Source organism: Sus scrofa, chromosome 16 (assembly GCF_000003025.6).
Source record: "Sus scrofa isolate TJ Tabasco breed Duroc chromosome 16, Sscrofa11.1, whole genome shotgun sequence".
Taxonomy (NCBI): Eukaryota; Metazoa; Chordata; class Mammalia; order Artiodactyla; family Suidae; genus Sus; species Sus scrofa.
This window is the reverse complement of record NC_010458.4, coordinates 79,816,246-79,833,238: the sequence shown is the minus strand read 5'-3', so window position 1 is coordinate 79,833,238 and position 16,993 is coordinate 79,816,246. Positions and strand designations below refer to the sequence as shown.

Here is a 16,993-nt window from a genome sequence, read left to right as displayed (position 1 = left end):
ACATGCCTCTGACACGGCAGAAGAAAAGAAAAAGAAACTACTTGAATTCACTGGGTCATTAAAAAAAAAAAAAAAAAACCGCGTTGAAGAGGTTTGTAGAGGAATGCTCTATGTGTGCGTCTGAATCAGAATATCTTTTAATCTCTTCAAAGAGTTTAAAGAACTCTCCACCGTATGGTCTGAAGGTTAAAAGAGAGAGAAGAGACATGACAATACGCTGGAGAGTGACTGCGGGTCAGATACAGAGCCAGAGCGCTAACTAGCGGATTCGTGTCCAGGGAGGAACGTGTCAGGTTCCTCCCTGGTGCTCTCCGCAATCTATAAACAGGGGAGGAGGATGAAACAAGTCAGCGTGATTAGACTAGCGCTCAAAGCCCTGACAGGCTGAAACGCAGCGGGAGTGCCCTGAATCTGGGCTTCCCTGCACAGGGTGCGCTAAGGTTCAGTCGGTGTCCAGACTTAGGAGGCGGCGCCTTCCACTGGCCAAGGACACGCTGGTCGCCCATCGTGGACAGCTGGGGACATTTGGGCCCAGCCGCGGGGTGGACTCACGTGCAGGCTGGGCGAGCAGGCGGCGGGCGCTCTTAGATGCCAGAAGGGACGTCGTGTGGTCCCCGGAGACCGGCGCAGGGACGCGAGCTGGGGCGGGGCAAAAAGTGCAGAAAAGCACGGGAATGCCGGGAGCGTTCTTCCCCTCCTTCACAGTCCTTCCATGACCTCGCTTTGGTGCAGGAATGAACCATGCTCAAGGGAACCGCCTCCGCCCTTCATGTCCAACCTGCGCCTCGGGGGAAGGGACTCCCAAAGCGCGTCCTCGACCCAGGGCGGAGCCTGACCTCTGCCTCCAGTTCTGCAGTGCTCTTGGGACCCCCGCAAGCCCGTGCAAAGCGTGGGCGTTGCCTGGCAACCGGGCCGCCACAGGATTGGCCGCGCCAGCTCCGGCGACCGCCCCGGAAGTTGCGTGGACGCCCGGCCCAGTCCAGGTCGAGGCGGAAGTGGAGCCGCCCGGAGCCACCCGCGTCCCAAGGAAAACTCGCCGCACCTCGGCCCATGGCCGCCTACTCGTACCGCCCGGGCCCCGGGGCCGGCCCTGCTGCGGGCGCCGCGCTGCCTGACCAGAGCTTCCTGTGGAACGTCTTCCAGAGGTGCGACCGGCGCGCGGGCGCTTGCGGGCCTCAGTCTTGGGCCCTCCACCGCCCGGTCCCCCCAGCCTCCTTCCCGGCACCCCCCCCAGCGCCTGCTTCCACCCGCATCCTTGGCCTCTGCCCTACCTCCATCCTACCCCCGCGAGCCTTCCCTCCCCCCCGTTCCTCCGGCCTCCTCTCCGACCTCCTTTCCGGTCCTCCTGCCCCTGCTCCGTCCCACCCCCATCCTTGGCTTCCTGTCCGACCTCCTTTCTGGTCCCCCTCGGCCTCCAGTCCAGCCTCCTTCCTGCCGCTCCCGCCCCTGCTCCGTCCCTCTTCCTCTCTGAGCCCCTCCCGAGATGCCGAGTCGCCCCCGGGGGTTCGCAGCCCCCTTGTCCTGGTCCTGGGCCTCTATCCTCCTGCCTTAACAGCCCGTTCCCGCACTGGGCCTCGGGGGGATGCTTGTTTAGGAGCGCAGAAAGGCAGACTCTGACCGGGCTGCTGAAATGCTAGGAGCCAGGAAAGAAGCTGGGCCACGGCTGCTGGGCAGGTGACCGGTCACCTCAGGGCCTTCTGCTCCTAGGCGCCCTTCCAGCGAGAGAATGATCGAAACTGCAGTGACTCATGGTCGGGGAATGACTTAATTGAGAGAATCTTTAACTGTTTGTGAAAAAGAGAAAAGCTGGTGCAGGTAGAATTCTGATAGGTGGAGGGAGAAAGGCTTGAGAAAGTGGAGAACCTGCTTGGAATTCAGGAGGGGGAGTGCCTAGGACAGGGCAGGAGGCAGGCCCCCCGACTCCCCAGCCAGAGGCGGCGATGAGAAGTGGAGCAGCCGGAAGTGAAAGGCCCAGAGAAGGAGCAGCCAGAGCCAGTGTAGGAGGGGTGCAAGAAGCGAACCTTTGTGCTTGCCAGGTTTTGTTTTTCCAGCACTTTTAATTAAACCTAACTGGTCTTAATTTTGTAGGGTTGACAAAGACAGGAGCGGCGTGATATCGGACAACGAGCTTCAACAAGCACTATCCAACGGTGAGTGGCACCTGGCTGTTCCGACGCCTTGTAGTAAATAACATTCTCCTTCAGCTTCTCTTGCAAGTCATTAAGAATTCTTATCACTGGCCATGGTGGAGGAGCTTCCGGGTTGTTCTGTTGGGTGGTTTCCTGGTTGTTGCGTCAGTGCTGCTCAGAGTCCTTCCTGGTTAATGGGGCAACTGCATGGAGTTGGAAGGCTTGAGAAATGGAGGCGGGTGTTGGTTCAGAGAGCAGCAGGGAGCATCGCTTTGTACAGCAGACATCCTTCACGACCATTGCGTTTCCCTTCTGGAGAGGAACAGCAGGGTCCCCAAGGCACTGATGGGGAAGCCACTGGGGATACTGGAGGCCCTGGCGGTGTGTCCTGGGAGACACTGGTCATCCGGGCAGGATGCGAGGGTGGCAGCCCTTGGTGGCGGTACATGGGGCTCGCTTTTTGCCAGTGGCAGCGTGATTAACCCCTGGAAGTACTATTAAAGACCTTACTTCATTAAATACCCGGCTGTGTCCTCTTCTTAAACCCCTCAGGTGCCACTGTCTTTTCTGATTCTTCTGTTTGTGGTGCCCTTTAGGCCAGAAGAGGGGCTGATTTTGAGAGGCATTGCAGATGTTGAAAGGCTCATCTTTACTGCTGGGAGGCAACTTGGTGTAGGAGGCTGCCTCAAGCATCAGAGGGGAGGTGTTCCTTTATTGCTGCTGGTGGATTTGAATTTACAGGGTAATACAGGTGATGTTTTCACTAGGGGGTGTCAGTGCTGCCTCCAGCTACAGCTCAGCTGCTCCTTACAGCACATTGCTCTTCCTGCTCCGTGAGAACATAATCTTGAACTACTAGCCTGCTGGGGAGATGGAATTTTCGTGGAATTGCCCACAGGATGTTTGGTCCACCATTCCTAAGAAACTGAAATGAGAACTGGTTTAACCCGGGTGTAAGTACATAATGGCCCTCTCACAGTGGCCCTGTAGAGCCGCTTTGCCTGATTGGCCACTGCTGGGAACATGTAAAAACTTGCCCAGAAGCAGGTAGTCACTTAGCCCTGAGGGAGACAGGCGTGGCAGCCCCCAGGCTTCACTCGGGGCGGGGGGGGGGGGGGGTTCTTCTGTAGAGTGGCTGTTCTGTTTTGTTTGTGTCCTGTAAACCTCGAATCTTTAAACCAGTCTTCAAAATTTTTAGGTTAAATTTCTGCCTCGCCAGTACTGAGAGTTTAGATTTTTTTTTTTTTATAGATTTATTTTCAAAGGGTAAAAACACTTGAGACAATTTAAGTACAGTCTAAACAGAATTACTCTGTCCCAGGGAGCAGTGATTCAGGATATGTTCTCACTTCCAGACACATTCCAGCATCTTCTGAGTTTTCTTCAGTGAAGAAAAGGGGTCTGATACTTTATTCATATACATCCTTCTTATCTGCAACATAGTCTACAATTTCCTGTGGGCACGTTGACTTCTCCGCGTCTATATCAGGAATTTCAGACCCAAATTCGTCCTCCGTGGTCATGATAATCCCCACTTAGTCCAAACTGTCTAAGCCCAGGTCTTTCATACAATGGGAGGTTACTGAGCTTTTCGGGATCGGTCTTGTCATAGAGGTTCAAGACGTAAAGAGCACGGTCCTTGACCCCCTCTGATGTCAAAGGGGGCGTGTCACCGTACTGGCAGCACAGCTGTGTAACTCCCCGGGAACCTGTTCAAGCACCCAGGCTGCCTGGGCTTCCGTGGGGAACAGAGTGGTGCTGAGTGGCTGAGCTTCAACCTCCATGGGAAACCTGGGCAGCGATGCAAAGGCTGCGGGCAGACGGTGGACGCAGGTGCAAAGGACACGGGCCGCCACGGCCACACCGACGCAGGATACCCGAGAGTTTAGCATCTTAAGAGGTGAATTTTACAGAGAGACTGAGACCCCTAACACTAGATCCGAGCCACGTCTGCGACCTATACCACAGCCCATGACAATGCCGGATCCTTAACCTGCTGAGCAAGGCCGGGGATCGAACCTGCAACGTCGTGGTTCCTAGTCAGATTCGTCTCGCTCCACCACGACAGGAACTCCTGAGACACTTCCTTTCTTATCCTTTCTCCCCCAACCCACCGTAACTGGAGGGCTATATTTTGCTGTGCTGCAAACCCAGCAAATCTTTACAAATCCTGTTAGGCCTTTCTGCAGGCAGGCAGGTGGGAATGCATCCAGCTCTCTGCCTCCCAGAGCGGGCGGGAGCCCAGGGTGACAAGACGGGGCCTGGGGTGCGCGCAGGGAGGCAGGCACCCCAACCCGGGGTCTCCCACCTGTCTCTTCACCTTGGCGCCCACTGAGTGCCCAGGCGCCCTGAGTTCCCACTTGCCCCGGCTCTGCTCCTCTGCCCAGACTGCCCACCCTTCCTCAGGGATGTGGAAACTCCCGCCTCTGGGCCCCGCGGCACCTTCCTCTTCTTGGACGCTGTCCTTGTCCCCCTCTTCCTGCTGCGTCCCTTTTGATGCTGTCGCCGGCTGCCGGCGCCAGCGAGTGTCCTGGCGGGAGGTGGAGCTGGGCGCCCATGTGCCGGCGTCATGTGTCCTGGCCTCGGCCAGCGATGGCCACACGTCGGTTCTCTTCACTCTCCTGCTCAGGTTCCCAGAGCTGGTGCATGGGAGTTATTTTGGCTTGGTTTTTCTCCCCAGGAATAGGCTTCTCTTTTTACATTAGCACGAGAATATTCAGCTGTTTCAGGGAATTAGCTTAAATAATTCATTTATTTCTGGTGAGAAAACCGAAGCTACAAAATAGCCTGGTGTCTCTCTTCAGATGGATCAATGCCTCTGAGGCCCCTGTTAAAAATCCAGTTGAAACCGTCCTGAAAAAGGCCTCATGGGTCCTGCACACTGAGCCCTTTGTGGGCCTTTTTCCCTGGGAGAGCTTCTGGAAAGTGCTGGCTGGGAGGTGGCGGTTAGGGGTGTGGAGAGAGACAGGACTGTCTCGCCTTCTGTTTGAACATGTCACAAGCTGTCTTCAGCTAGGAATTTTTAAAAAAATTTTTATTTTCACATGGTTCCTTGAAATTGGAGGAAATTAATTTTGCTCGGGCTCCCATTTTGTGCTTCTATAGGTTTGCATTAATGTATTGCTATGTTTTGAGAAGGCAGTTTTTAACTGGACTTTAATTAAAAATAAGTCATACATTCTTTTTGAAAAAAAAAATTTTTTAATCAAGATAAACTTCAGCTCTTTGGGGACCCCCAGTTGAGAAATCAGACCACGTAAGCTGACAGTTCCCTGCCGTGCCTGACTGTCCCTTGTCACAGGCCAAGCGTAGTGAGGCAGGGAAGGGCCTGGGGTTTACCTTCCTCAGCTTCCACCTGCCATGCTCAGAGCCTGCACGTCCCCGAGGAGGGCCTGTGTGACGCCTGGCTCCCTCCTGCAGTGCTTGTCCCCCACCTGGATAGCTCGTGCTAACTCGTGCTAACGGTGCAACTGCGGCCAACGCCTTCCTCTCCCAGGTGCCAGGAGCTCCCCTGGTTGACGACACGGGTGAGGTGTGGTCACAACTCCTGATGGGGAGTTGGGGCGCCCTGTGCAGCTCTCCTGGAAGCGGTGCCTGGTCTCTCCAGACTTCTGCCTGTGCCTTTTCCCTCTGCTGATTTTAATCTGCTTTTGCTGTAACAAACCGTGACTATGAGTTTTGTGAGTCCTATGGAGTCCTCAAGCCTGGGGCTGGTCTTGGGGCCCAGCCAGTCTGTCTGCTCTTCCCAGAAACTTGGGCGGTGGTAGAAGTAGAGGGAGGTGGGGCCGGGCTTTTCTCCACAACCGCGGGCAGGTCACACTCTGGGATGGCTGGAGGTCTAGCCCCCTCCCCGCCACCCAGGCCCATGTCCACCAGGCCCGCATCGCTGGTACAGAGCTGGAGACATCGCTGCCGGTCAGTCAGTACTGAGTTCACAGAGCTTGAGTTGTTTCTGATTTTCATTAATATAAATACTGTAGTGATTTCATAGAACAAGTTTCTAGACGTGGCATTGATCAGATCGCTAAGGGGATTGACCGGAAAGGCCATATTTCTAGTCATGGCTCTTTGAGGCCGCAGACAAAGGGCACTGGTGCGACACAAAATTCACGGTCCTTGGAGAGGCAGCAGAGTCCTGGCAAATCCGCGTGACCCTGCAGGGCTGCTCAGGCCCCTGGGTGCGTGACTCGCTCCCTGGCGGAAACGTCCCAGGTCTGATGCAGTAAAGTGTACGGAGATCTCCAGCGATGCTGATAAAAAGTCTGATTATTTTCCCCAAAGATTCCGGGCGGTCAGGTATCACAGTGTGTATCCGCTGGATGCTGTGACGACGCGGCCTTTACGGTTCTCTGGACTCGGGTGGCCCAGATGCCGTGGGAAGGCAGACGTTTTGGAGAGTAAAAGACAGTGTGTTGTCACCAGGCAGATGGGGTTTTCCTCTTTGGGAAGCGGTCACATTGCCGGGTGTTCAGGCCTCCTGTGTGGTTGCGGCCTGGGACGGAGGGCGGGAGCGAGGCCAGGAGCTGCCTCTGGTTCCCAGGCTCCCTCCGGTCAGTGGTGGCTCGGCTTCTGTGGGGACAGCGGTCCGCACACGAGCAGCGGGGGTCACAAACGGGGACGGAGCGCCCCCTCTTCCTGGGCTTCTGTGAGTGTTGGCTCTCAGTAAGGCCTGCTCCGGCCCCCCGTCCACCTGCCCCTGGAGATGCCCTCCCAGCATGCGGAGCCTGGTCCATAGGGGCAGGGAGGCAGCCTGACGGCGGGCGGCCTTTTCTAAACAGAGGCTTAAGGGGAGCCGGGGTTTGAGCTCAGAGTGTGCATGTGTTTGGGGGCCACACTGGATGCTGTGAGACGGAGTCAGGGGCGTGCTCCGGCTGCGGCCAGAGACAGCCCTGGACGTTGCGTCTCATGAGGGTGGGGGACCAGGCTGCGGGGGGAGGAGGGACGTGCTTTTATGCAGGGTCGGGGGGGAGCTGCTTTCCCTGCACGCAGAAGCTTTGTTTACTACGTGTTGCAGTGAGTATACAAATTAGTAAAGGTGCAGGTTGCTCCAAAGACAGATTCTTGGGCATAAAGGCAGCTGGTAAACAGTCTAAATTATTAAATCTCATGAGACTCAGCAGTCGCCTTGATAACCACTCGGTAACACCCATTACCATTCGGAGGTGAATCGGGGAAAATATCCCACCTTTTCACAATTTCAAAGAAAATGGTCCAGCGCCCGGACTCTGATTTAGGAGGAGAAGTTACAGCATGGCTCGCACGGGTCCCTCCACGAGCCGGTGTGCGGGGCGCAGTGTGGGTGACCAGCCCCAGGAGCGCTGGGGCCCTTGTGGGGGTGGGTTCTGAACGTTGTTGATGACATAAGAAAGCTAAGTGCCATCTTCTCACCTTACCTGGTGGCTGTGTCCCTGGAAAGCTCAGGGAGTATTAAGTAATCGTCCTTGGCTATACAGTGAACAAGAGAGCGCTTCCAGGCAGGTCTTCAGGAGCAGCCTTGAGGCTCTGGCTGGACCCGAGGGAGCCCCGGGCAGGACAAGCAGGACCCTGACTGACCCCTGGTCCCTGGACAACATCCCCTCCTCAGAGGCTTGGCTCTGGGGCCCTCGTGTTGAGAGCTAATGACTTCCTTTCTCTGGCCTCTGGGGTTTCAGACTGGGAATTCGGTGTTTCTTCTTTCTCACTTCCTGCTGTTTGTTTTCAGGCACCTGGACTCCATTCAATCCAGTGACCGTCCGGTCGATCATATGTAAGTAAGGGCAGCGCCGTCTGGCCTGTGCAGAGACACATGTGGCCACTGGACACAGTTGTGCCGCTTCTGTCTGTGCTTCCGACCTGCTTTCTCTGGAGCTCCCGCCCAGCCCAGCCCTCCACTGAGCCCTTGTGTTCAGTTGGCTGTCTGGCCCATCCTTCGAGTTTTTAGTTCTGAAGGTGTCGCATACTTGTGGGACCAGCTCGTTCCATGCACAGTCCATCCTGTGTGGCTGTGAAGTCTCACTGAACGGAGTGGACCCTCAGGGGCACTCAGACCACCTGGAAAGGGACCAGATGCTGTATTGCCTTCTCCTTGCAGTGTTTCCCACCAAGTTTTTACTTACGCCTCTGTAGCTGTTCTGCCTGCAATTATATGTAAATGCAGTTCTAAGTGCTTTCTGATTTGGACCTGGAGTTGGGGGGGTGGGTTTTAATGAAAGGAAGGTCTTATTTTAAAAATATCTAGAAATTCCCATCATGGCTCAGCAGAAACGAATCTGACTAGTGTCCATGAGGATGCAGGTTCGATCCCTGGCCTTGCTCAGTGGGTTAAGGATCCAGCGTTGCTGTGAGCTGTAATGTAGGTTGCAGACATGGCTCGGATCTGGCATTGCTGTGGCTGTGGTGTAGGCCAGTGGCTACAGCTCAGATCATAGATTCCCTAGCCTGGGAACCTCCATATGCCGCAGGTGCGGCCCTAACAAGACAAAATAAATAAGTAAATAAATATTGAAAGCCAATAGTCTTTATTTTTGCTGGCGTGGGCCTCCCTTGACAGGGGAGTCTTCTGAGCTCCGAGGGGCCTCTGGGGTCAGAGGGCGTGTTCTAGGCCCAGAACCCTGATCTGGGAGGGTGGGGCAGCCCCTCGCCTCCTGCGCAGAGCTTCCTTTCGGAAAGCGAGAGCTCTCGCCGTGGTGCGCCGTGTTGTTTCGCTGTGGCTCCACCAGCATGTTCGGCTTGCACGTCCCTTTTCACAGCCAGCTCGTGGCCGCCTAGTGGGACCTAGGGCTGCGGCTGAGACGCGCTCACAGCCTGCGGGGCCGGGTGGTGCCTCTGCCCTGGTGGCTCTTCCTGATTCCCGCCCTTTCGTCCCAGCCATGTTTGACCGCGAGAACAAGGCCGGCGTGAATTTCAGCGAGTTCACTGGCGTCTGGAAGTACATCACCGACTGGCAGAACGTCTTCCGAACCTACGACAGGGACAACTCAGGCATGATCGACAGGAACGAGCTCAAGCAGGCCCTCTCAGGTTTCGGTAAAACGCGTGTCTTTCTGCATAGCTGGTTCATTTTGGAGCCGAGGGCCATACATTTTGTGCTTTAGGCTTTTAATGCAATGAAACCTTTGCTTTCATCACACAGATTTGTATTTTGATATTATTTATAGCACGAAGGCTTATGTTTGACTTGGAGACTTTCATCCAAAATGAGACAAGGGCTATGCAGTGGTTTGTCTTTGGTGGAGTGGAGTGCGATGGCCCGGCACACTGGGCATGAGGCTTTTGAAACACTGGACGTGAGCGTGTGGAGGTGGCACAGCGTCGGGCAGCTCGCTTCCCGGTGCGTGAAAATCCACAGGGAGGTGGCCAGGTGCCCACGAGAAGCGAGTCTGGGTGGCGTGGGCGTGGGCGTGGAAGCTCCCATTCTCAGCTGCACCTGGGCACGTGTGCCACACGCACACCAAGCGGTGAGCAGTGTTCCAGACGCCTTCCAGAGCCGTCAGCGGGCCTGAGGGCTTGAGTCTGAAGAGGGACTGTGCTCCTTACACCAAGGCTCATTCGTTGGAGGTGTTTCCGCGTGGCCCTCCGTTCGCGGCCCTCCTGTCTGAGGACTGTGTACTTTGTGCCAGGTGTCCGGGGTTTTAGTGACACAAGGTGCACCCGAGCCCCGGGGGTCTCGGGGGGCTACTCCTGCCCTCTCTTCCTTGGGGAGGGCTCTGCGGCTGTCTTCTCCGCCCTCTGCCTCTGGGGCCCCCCGGCAGGTTTGTGTTGTGACCCCCCCCCAGGCTTGGGTCAGGGTTTGGGCAGGACGTTGACCTCGGGTTCTTTGAAGAGGAACCGGGCGTGTAGCCGTGACCTTGCTGTGCCCAGAGCGGCGGCTGGAACCTGGATCCTGGGAGTCACGTCCAGTCCAGTGGCCTCAGGTGTCACCCAAGCGGCGCCTTCTGTCTCACTTAGTGCCCATGACCTGTGGGTCCTGGGGGCTCACGGAAATGCTGAGGGGACAGGCCCTGGGCTCTCAGGCCTCCGAGTCCCGGTCAGACCCATGTCGCTGTGGCTGCCTAAGCCAGCAGGGCTTTGACAGGGGACTCCACCTGAAGCTGGGGACCCTCCACTCCCGCATCTCTCGTTCCAGCTGTTTTCCACCCTCCCGCCGCCACGTCTGCTCTGCCCCCTTTGCGAGCTGCCCTCCTCGCCTGGCTCTGCCTGGAGCGTGCCACGGCCCCGCAGGCCTGTCTGCGGCTGAGTTTGGCCCCAGGAGCCCCCTCCCTTTTCTCATGCCATTGGCTGCTTGTCCACCCGGGCAGTGTCCTGATCCGGACCTGTCCTCTGCCGGGTTACTGCTGGCATCCGGCCTGCTCCCTGGCGCTGAGAGGGGTCCTTGGGTGCCTCGCTAGTTTGTAGTAAGCAGGACCTGCTCCATCCCCTGCTTTGGAGGGAGGAGCGGCCCGGAGGTCCAGGAGTCCAGCGCCGGCGCAGCCCTTTCTGCTCTGGAGCTCTGGGCTCCCTGCCACCCTGTCTCTGTCGCTGTCTTGTCTGTCCTTTCCCCGTCTGGGCAAGAGACCATGGCACGGCGCTGGCTGGACAGGCACAGGAGCGGGCAGGAGTGAGGCGGCCCTGGCCAGCACCGCTGTCTCCAGCCAGCTGTGGGGAGGGGGCCCTGGGTGAAGTCACAGGGTGTGGAGCACGCTGACCACTCTGGAAGGTGCTGTCACTTGTTTGCACGCGTGACTCTGTTCTGGTAAAGTGATACTGTGCTCCTGCGGCTGATTAACTGTGACGTTCGCTCAGACAGTAGCTGCGCCTGCCCTTGCAAAGACTCCAGCCAGACCGAAACCAGTAAAAATGTTTTGGCACCTGGATCTTGTCTCCTGAATAAGTAAGGCTCCCGTGGCCACACTGGTGGTGGGGGCGGGGGGGGAAGGACGCAGTGTCCTGGCTCAGAGCAGCCGGGACGTCTGTCCGCCGTCAGCGCCACCTCAGCTGGAGGCCTTCCAGGACGCTCAGTAAGTTGGGGGCGGCGTCGTGACTGCCACAACCCGATGACCCTTTGGGGCCTTGGTCTGTGTGAGGCCGCCTCCAGGTCCCTGTGCTGGCCGATGTGCGCAGTGGCTGTCACGTCATCTCCCGCTGCCTTAGGTTTACGTTCTGGTTCATTTGGGAGCCTCCGTGAGGTTTTGCCTTTCTAATAGTAACAGAGTTATTCGAGCTTCGCCTCTGGGTTAAAAACGTGGTAGGCGTCTCCAGTGGGGGCTTTGAAGAAGGTGAGCTCCACCGCATTCCAGAAGACCCCATGGGGTGAAGTGTTGGCTCCCCTCAGTCACCCTGCAGTGACCCTGGTCCTGCCAGGAAGGGGCTTCGGGTCTCCGAGCCCTGCCACCTGGTGGGGCTGGGATATCGCAGCCCAGGGGCCGTGTGCTTCAGTGCCTTGCGGTGAGCTTGCACCTGCTCCTTCTCTGGACCCTCCGTCCTGTGCTCTCAGAGGAGGCGCAGGCGGGTCTCTGGCGGAGCGTGGGTGTTGACGCGCCTCCCTCCTCCAGGGTACCGGCTCTCCGACCAGTTTCACGACATCCTCATTCGGAAGTTCGATAGACAAGGACGGGGACAGATCGCCTTCGACGACTTCATCCAGGGCTGCATCGTCCTGCAGGTACCCGTCTTCGTGGGGCGCAGACCTGGACTGCGGAAGGGAAGGCGGGGGAGGCCGGAGCGGCGACCCCTCACCCGGATGTGCAGTTCGAGGGGCCAGACCCGTGAACCTGGTTCTGGAGCTGGAGATGGGTGCTTTTTGGAGAAGTAGCCAGTTGTTCTGTGAAGTGGAGGTTAGACGGCAGGGCCCTCCTCCCCGGGGGCACCCGGTTAGTTGGAGGTGTCAGCGTGTGTCCGCTTCCAGCTCCTAGACTAACGGGATCTCAGGCCCATGAGAAGCTCAGGTGCCTCTGCCAGGTGCCTCTGCCAGGCCATGGGCTGAGCGCAGACCAGCCAACCTGCCACTGGCCGTCGCCACTGGGCCCTGGGACTGGGAAGGGAGAGGAGGAGCTACACCACCGGCCCCACATCAGAAGCCCTCGGAAGTGTTTTCCTTCATTTGACTCTTGCCAGAAAGAAAGGTTTTGAAAATTGGTTTTTTTACAAAGCAACATGGAAATTTATAGAAATCTTGGGAAAGTAGAATTAAGGGTAAAAAGGGAAAGCACTCTCTGAAAGTGACACGGCCTCGCAGACAGAGAAGGGCTTCTGGTTGCCGGTTGGGAAGGGCTCCAGGGAGGGATGGAGCGGGAGGCCGGGCTGAGCAGGCGGAAGCTCCTAACGCGGGGCGGATAAACAGCGAGGTCCTACCTCGGAGCACAGGGAGTGCTCCTCAGCATCCTGTGCTAAAGCGCCACGGGAAAGAATCTTTCCAGAGAGAGAGAGGGAGAGAGAGTGTGAGTGTGTGTGTGTGAGAGAGAGAGAGAGAATCACTTTGCTGGGCAGCTGAAATTAACACAATATTGTGAATTAACTGTACTTCAATTAAAATAAAACAGAATAGAATAAGTAGAAAGGGCAATCACCCATTGTCTCCATTGGGAGGTACCTGCTGCTGGTAACTTGTGTGGTTTGTTTCACACCAGCGTTTATTTATCTATTTTCATTATAGCTGGTTTAGAGTGTCAGTTTTCTACTGTACAGCGTGGTGACCCAGTTGCACATACAAGTATACACTCTTTTTCTCACATCGTCGTGCTCCATCGTGACTAGACATAGCTCCCAGTGCTACACAGCAGGATTTCATTGCCTGTCGACACCGGCATTTCATTCCGAAGCTCCTGGATTACACCTGCGTGGACCGTCACCTGTGTCAGCCCGTTTATTCTTGGCCGTCAACCTGCCCAGCACAGGAGGGGTGGAACTTGGGGCCCCGGGGAGACGGGGTGCCATTGGCATGGCTCTTGGGCCAGGCTCTAGCCTTGCCCTCAGCTCCTCAGTGGGCAGACAGGTGACAGCCAAGGTCACGATGAGCCTGGGCCTGTCTTCTCCTGTTGGTAGGAATCTTCAGAGCATCTCGTGGTCCCCCAGCGCCTGTCATTTGGTGGCACTTGCTGACCATTCCTGCCGTCCGCCCTGCTGCCTGGTGGCCAGGCTTGTGAACAGACAGGGAGCCTGGGGAGCAATCAGACAGGAGGAGGAGGGCAGGCGGGTCCTGGCACAAGCTGGCACAAGGAGACCCTGCCCTTCCTGCTCTGCAGCCGGGCTTCCCTGCTGGCGGCAGGTTCTAGGGAGGAGCCCCAATGGGGGCTGGTTTCCCTTTGTCCTCAGTGGCCTCTGGCCAGAGCAGAGATGAGCAGCCAGGGAGGCCCCCCCACTGCAAGGCCTTAGAGTAGGAGAAAGGTTCTGGGCAGAGGTGCTAGCCTCTCGCCCCGGCATCCTGCCTGGCCCCCATCTCCCTTGATGGACCGGCCTGGCTCAGCCATGGTCAGGGACACTGCCTGTGCCTCCCCGTGCTGGCTCGGTCAGAAGTAGGGCCTTGGAGACATGAATGAGTCTGAAACTGGGTTCCTAACTGTCTCTTTACCAGATGTGCTCTCTTCCTTCTGTTTGGTAAGTATTGGATCTAAACACCTGTTGTTTTTCCTCAGAGGTTGACAGATATATTCCGACGCTACGATACGGATCAGGACGGCTGGATTCAGGTGTCATATGAACAGTACCTTTCCATGGTCTTCAGCATCGTATAGTGCCGGTCTCCTGCAGACACCTTTGTGACTTGGGGAAGAAAAGACTGGAAATGCCAAATCTCTTACCTTTAACCAAGGGAGCACGGATGCGGTTAGACAACTGTCCTTCCTTTAGATTTTGTATAATTAATACCTGGGGACCCAACTGTACATATGCGGAGAAGCTGGTTAATGTTTCACAGTGCTCGCAGCAATTAGGTCATTGCTCGGATACACACATTAGACTTGAGACTGTTTAACTGTGCCACGAGTGCGGCGAGATACAGTAACGTATCAGGTATTGTGCATGCAAAAACTCATCATGTGCATTTCTAGAAAGCTGCCGTTCTAGAGTGGAAATCAGCAGTAGGGATTTTAAATAATGTGGAACTTGCACAGGAAGCTGCTCATGTGCCTTACTTTTTAAGAGGGTTTATTGTGTTCATTTGAATATGCAGCGTCAGCAATAAAGCACATGCCCTGAGCCCTCGTCCCGTCTTGTCTCGGCTGCGCTCCCTGGAGCTCCAAGGGGCCCGGCAGCCTCCGGGGTCTCCGGCTGCCCTCCTCTCTAGCAGCAGTGGGTTTGGTTTTGTAAAACTTCTTTGGACATACAGATCCAGATTTGGTTCCCAGGGGAGTGGGTTTTCATTCACTTTCTAAGGATGCAAATCTGCTCTGCGATGGTCTGTTCATTTCCATTTTTCACACAGGAAAGCAGAGCGAGAGGTGCGGCCAGTCCCTGGCGGGCCTGTGCCTGCCCTGTGGGATGGCTTTAGGCCCCTCTGTCCCTCCTCAAAGTGAACCTTCCCAAACCACCATTCAGGGCGGGGCTGTGTTGGGCTTCTGAGTAGGTGTCCGTGGCCTACAGATGGGGCCGGGCCATCAGAAGTGTTTGTCTTCGGGGTCCGTTTGGGGACTTGTACTCTTTGGGGTTAGGCGCCCGGGGAGCTGGAATTCTCGTCCGTGGTGTCTGTGATGAGAGGGCATGTCCCCGACCACAGAACGCGGCCTTGTGAGCTCACGCCCTGGGTCCCGGGTCTCTGGATCTCCCCTCCTTCCCCTTGGGAGTCTGTGGCCTTGGACACACTTGTGAGGCCTGGCGCAGGATCCCAGGCTCCACTCCACGGAGGCCAGTCTCCCACTTGCAGGCTCTGAGAGGCCCTCCCCCCAGAAGCCCAATCACTGACACTGGAGACCTGGGACAGCCAGGTGCCGAGGTGGAGGCAGCTGCTCCTAACTGGTCCAACACAGCCCACGCCCAGGCTGGCCCTTGGTCGCCTCCCTGCCCGCTTAGATGGAGGTGTAGACGGTGGGGTCCCCATTTCCTGGGTGACCCAGTGGGATGGAGGTGTAGGCAGTGGCCCCCCCATCCCTGGGTGACCCGGTTAGATGGAAGTGTAGGCGGCAGGGACCCCCCTTCCTGGGGGTACCTGGTGGGATGGAGGTGCAGATGGCAGGGCCCCTCTCCCCTGGGGGTACCTGGTTAGACGGAGGTGTAGACCCCACTGTCCTTCTTTTCTCAGAGGCACTGTGTTCCTCTCTTCCTCGACCTCTGGTCTCTGCTGACCCCAAACGAGTGAAGGCAGCAGGCACCCAGCATTGCTGTGCCCTGTGCCCTGTGCCCTGGCACCCCTCCCTGCACATGCGGGCTTTCCCACCCACCTCTCCCCCAGCCCCTCAACTCTAGCAGCTTGGCCTCTGAATTCATCCTGGTTTTGCTGGAAGCTGGAACCCCTCAAGCTGGCCTCAGGCAATGGCAGTTCCCTGCTCTGTACACAGTGGGTGTTTAATCCTCGTGGATTCCTGGGGCTGACAGAGCCGATGCTGAGAAGCCAGTTCTCATCCTGCCGTGGGCTGAGGGTCATGCAGGGGTCGTCAGGCAGTTCAGGAAAGCAGAGGAAAGGGGAATCTTGGAATGGAAAGGCTGTGGATGGCACGGGTCCTCCCAGCTGAGGCGGGCAGAGGACCCTCCGCACAGACACTCCCGTGGAGTCCAGGGTTCCGGCCCCTGGAGGAGGCTGCCACCCTGGACAGCACGAGCGGCAGGTGGACCTAAGGGTTGGGGGTCCGTCCAGAGCCCCATGCCCAGCAGCCCTGCAGGAAGGTAAGGACTCCTGTCCTTGGTGGCTCGTGCTTGGTCTCAGCGGCCAGGCGGCCACACGGGGGCGGTGCAGTCCCACCTGGGGGGGGCCTGACCCTGGGCGCCTCACCTAAGCCCAAGCCAGAGCGGGGACCTCAAGGACCAGCCGGTGAGGAGTTTACAGAAGCAACCTAGAAGCCAGAGGGAGCGGGGGCTGGAGTGGGGGCAGCAGCAGCTGCCTGACAGATGGAAAGGTCTTTGCTGCCTCCCCGCAGGGGGCTCCAGCCCCAGATGGTGCCTCCCCCTGGGCGTCAGAGTTAGGGCTGGAGCAGTGGAGGTTCACGGCCCGTCTAGGCCAACTGCTGCCCGTGGTGCACCATCACTCATCCCCTGTCCCCTGGTCATCTGCTCCGTCACCCACCCGGACCCATGCACCCTCTCCCTCCATCCACACAATGGGGTGACCACCCGGCTCCCCGCTGGCTTTGGGAAAATGCAGGACGTTCTCAAGACTCTCGCCCAGCTTCAAATGTCGGTTCTTCGTGAAGAAGGAAATAGTCCTGCCAGCAGGACACCCTGACTGTGGCCAGCACCCTGGTCACCACCAGTCACCTCAGCCAGCCGGGGAGTCATGTCTGGATGAGCCTGGTCAAGGGCGAGACCAGGTGGGGTTCCAGGCAGAGGGTTGAGTGCTGCAGGCAGAACTGATGTCACATGTGCTCTTCCTGCTGTGGGGGCCACGTCAGTCCCCAGGGAGTCCCAGCTGGCTTCTCCTCCTGCCCCATCCCTCTGACCAAGCCCCCACCCACAGGGGCAGCCCTGGAGGGCGGGACCAGAGGGGCTGGGGCCCTGAGTGCCCTCCTCAGCTCACAGCACCTGACAGGTGCCAGCCAGCTTGGAGATCGGTACGAAATACGCTCATGGTGCTGTGTGACCGTGTCCATCTGCTCATCCTGGAAAACTGACCCTCTGTCCCCATTTAGTAAAACTCCCCCCACCCCCCACCCTCCGTCTCCACGGCTCTGACCCCCCGGACCCCTTACACGGGTGGATCCTACGGAAGCTGCCCTTTGTGGCTGGTTTCACGGAGCCCAGCGTCCTCGGGGCTCACTCGTGTC

General features: G+C 57.4%; 1 protein-coding gene and 1 pseudogene across 3 annotated transcripts; one reads left to right on the top strand and one right to left on the bottom strand.

The window, feature by feature from the left end:
- On the top strand, positions 967-14,279 carry PDCD6 (programmed cell death 6). Of its 3 annotated transcripts, none has more exons than XM_021076934.1 (6): positions 967-1,145; positions 2,089-2,150; positions 7,831-7,875; positions 8,976-9,128; positions 11,639-11,748; positions 13,718-14,279. In XM_021076934.1, exons 1-6 carry the CDS (start codon positions 1,051-1,053, stop codon positions 13,814-13,816), a joined length of 564 nt encoding a protein of 187 aa, XP_020932593.1. In that variant the 5' UTR covers positions 967-1,050; the 3' UTR covers positions 13,817-14,279. The 3 variants fall into 3 exon arrangements, with proteins under 3 accessions (XP_020932593.1, XP_020932592.1, XP_020932594.1); XM_021076933.1 differs by having other exon boundaries at positions 8,976-9,134; XM_021076935.1 differs by lacking the exon at positions 967-1,145 and adding an exon at positions 1,399-1,674 and having other exon boundaries at positions 8,976-9,134.
- On the bottom strand, positions 3,539-4,318 carry LOC110257295 (annotated as a pseudogene).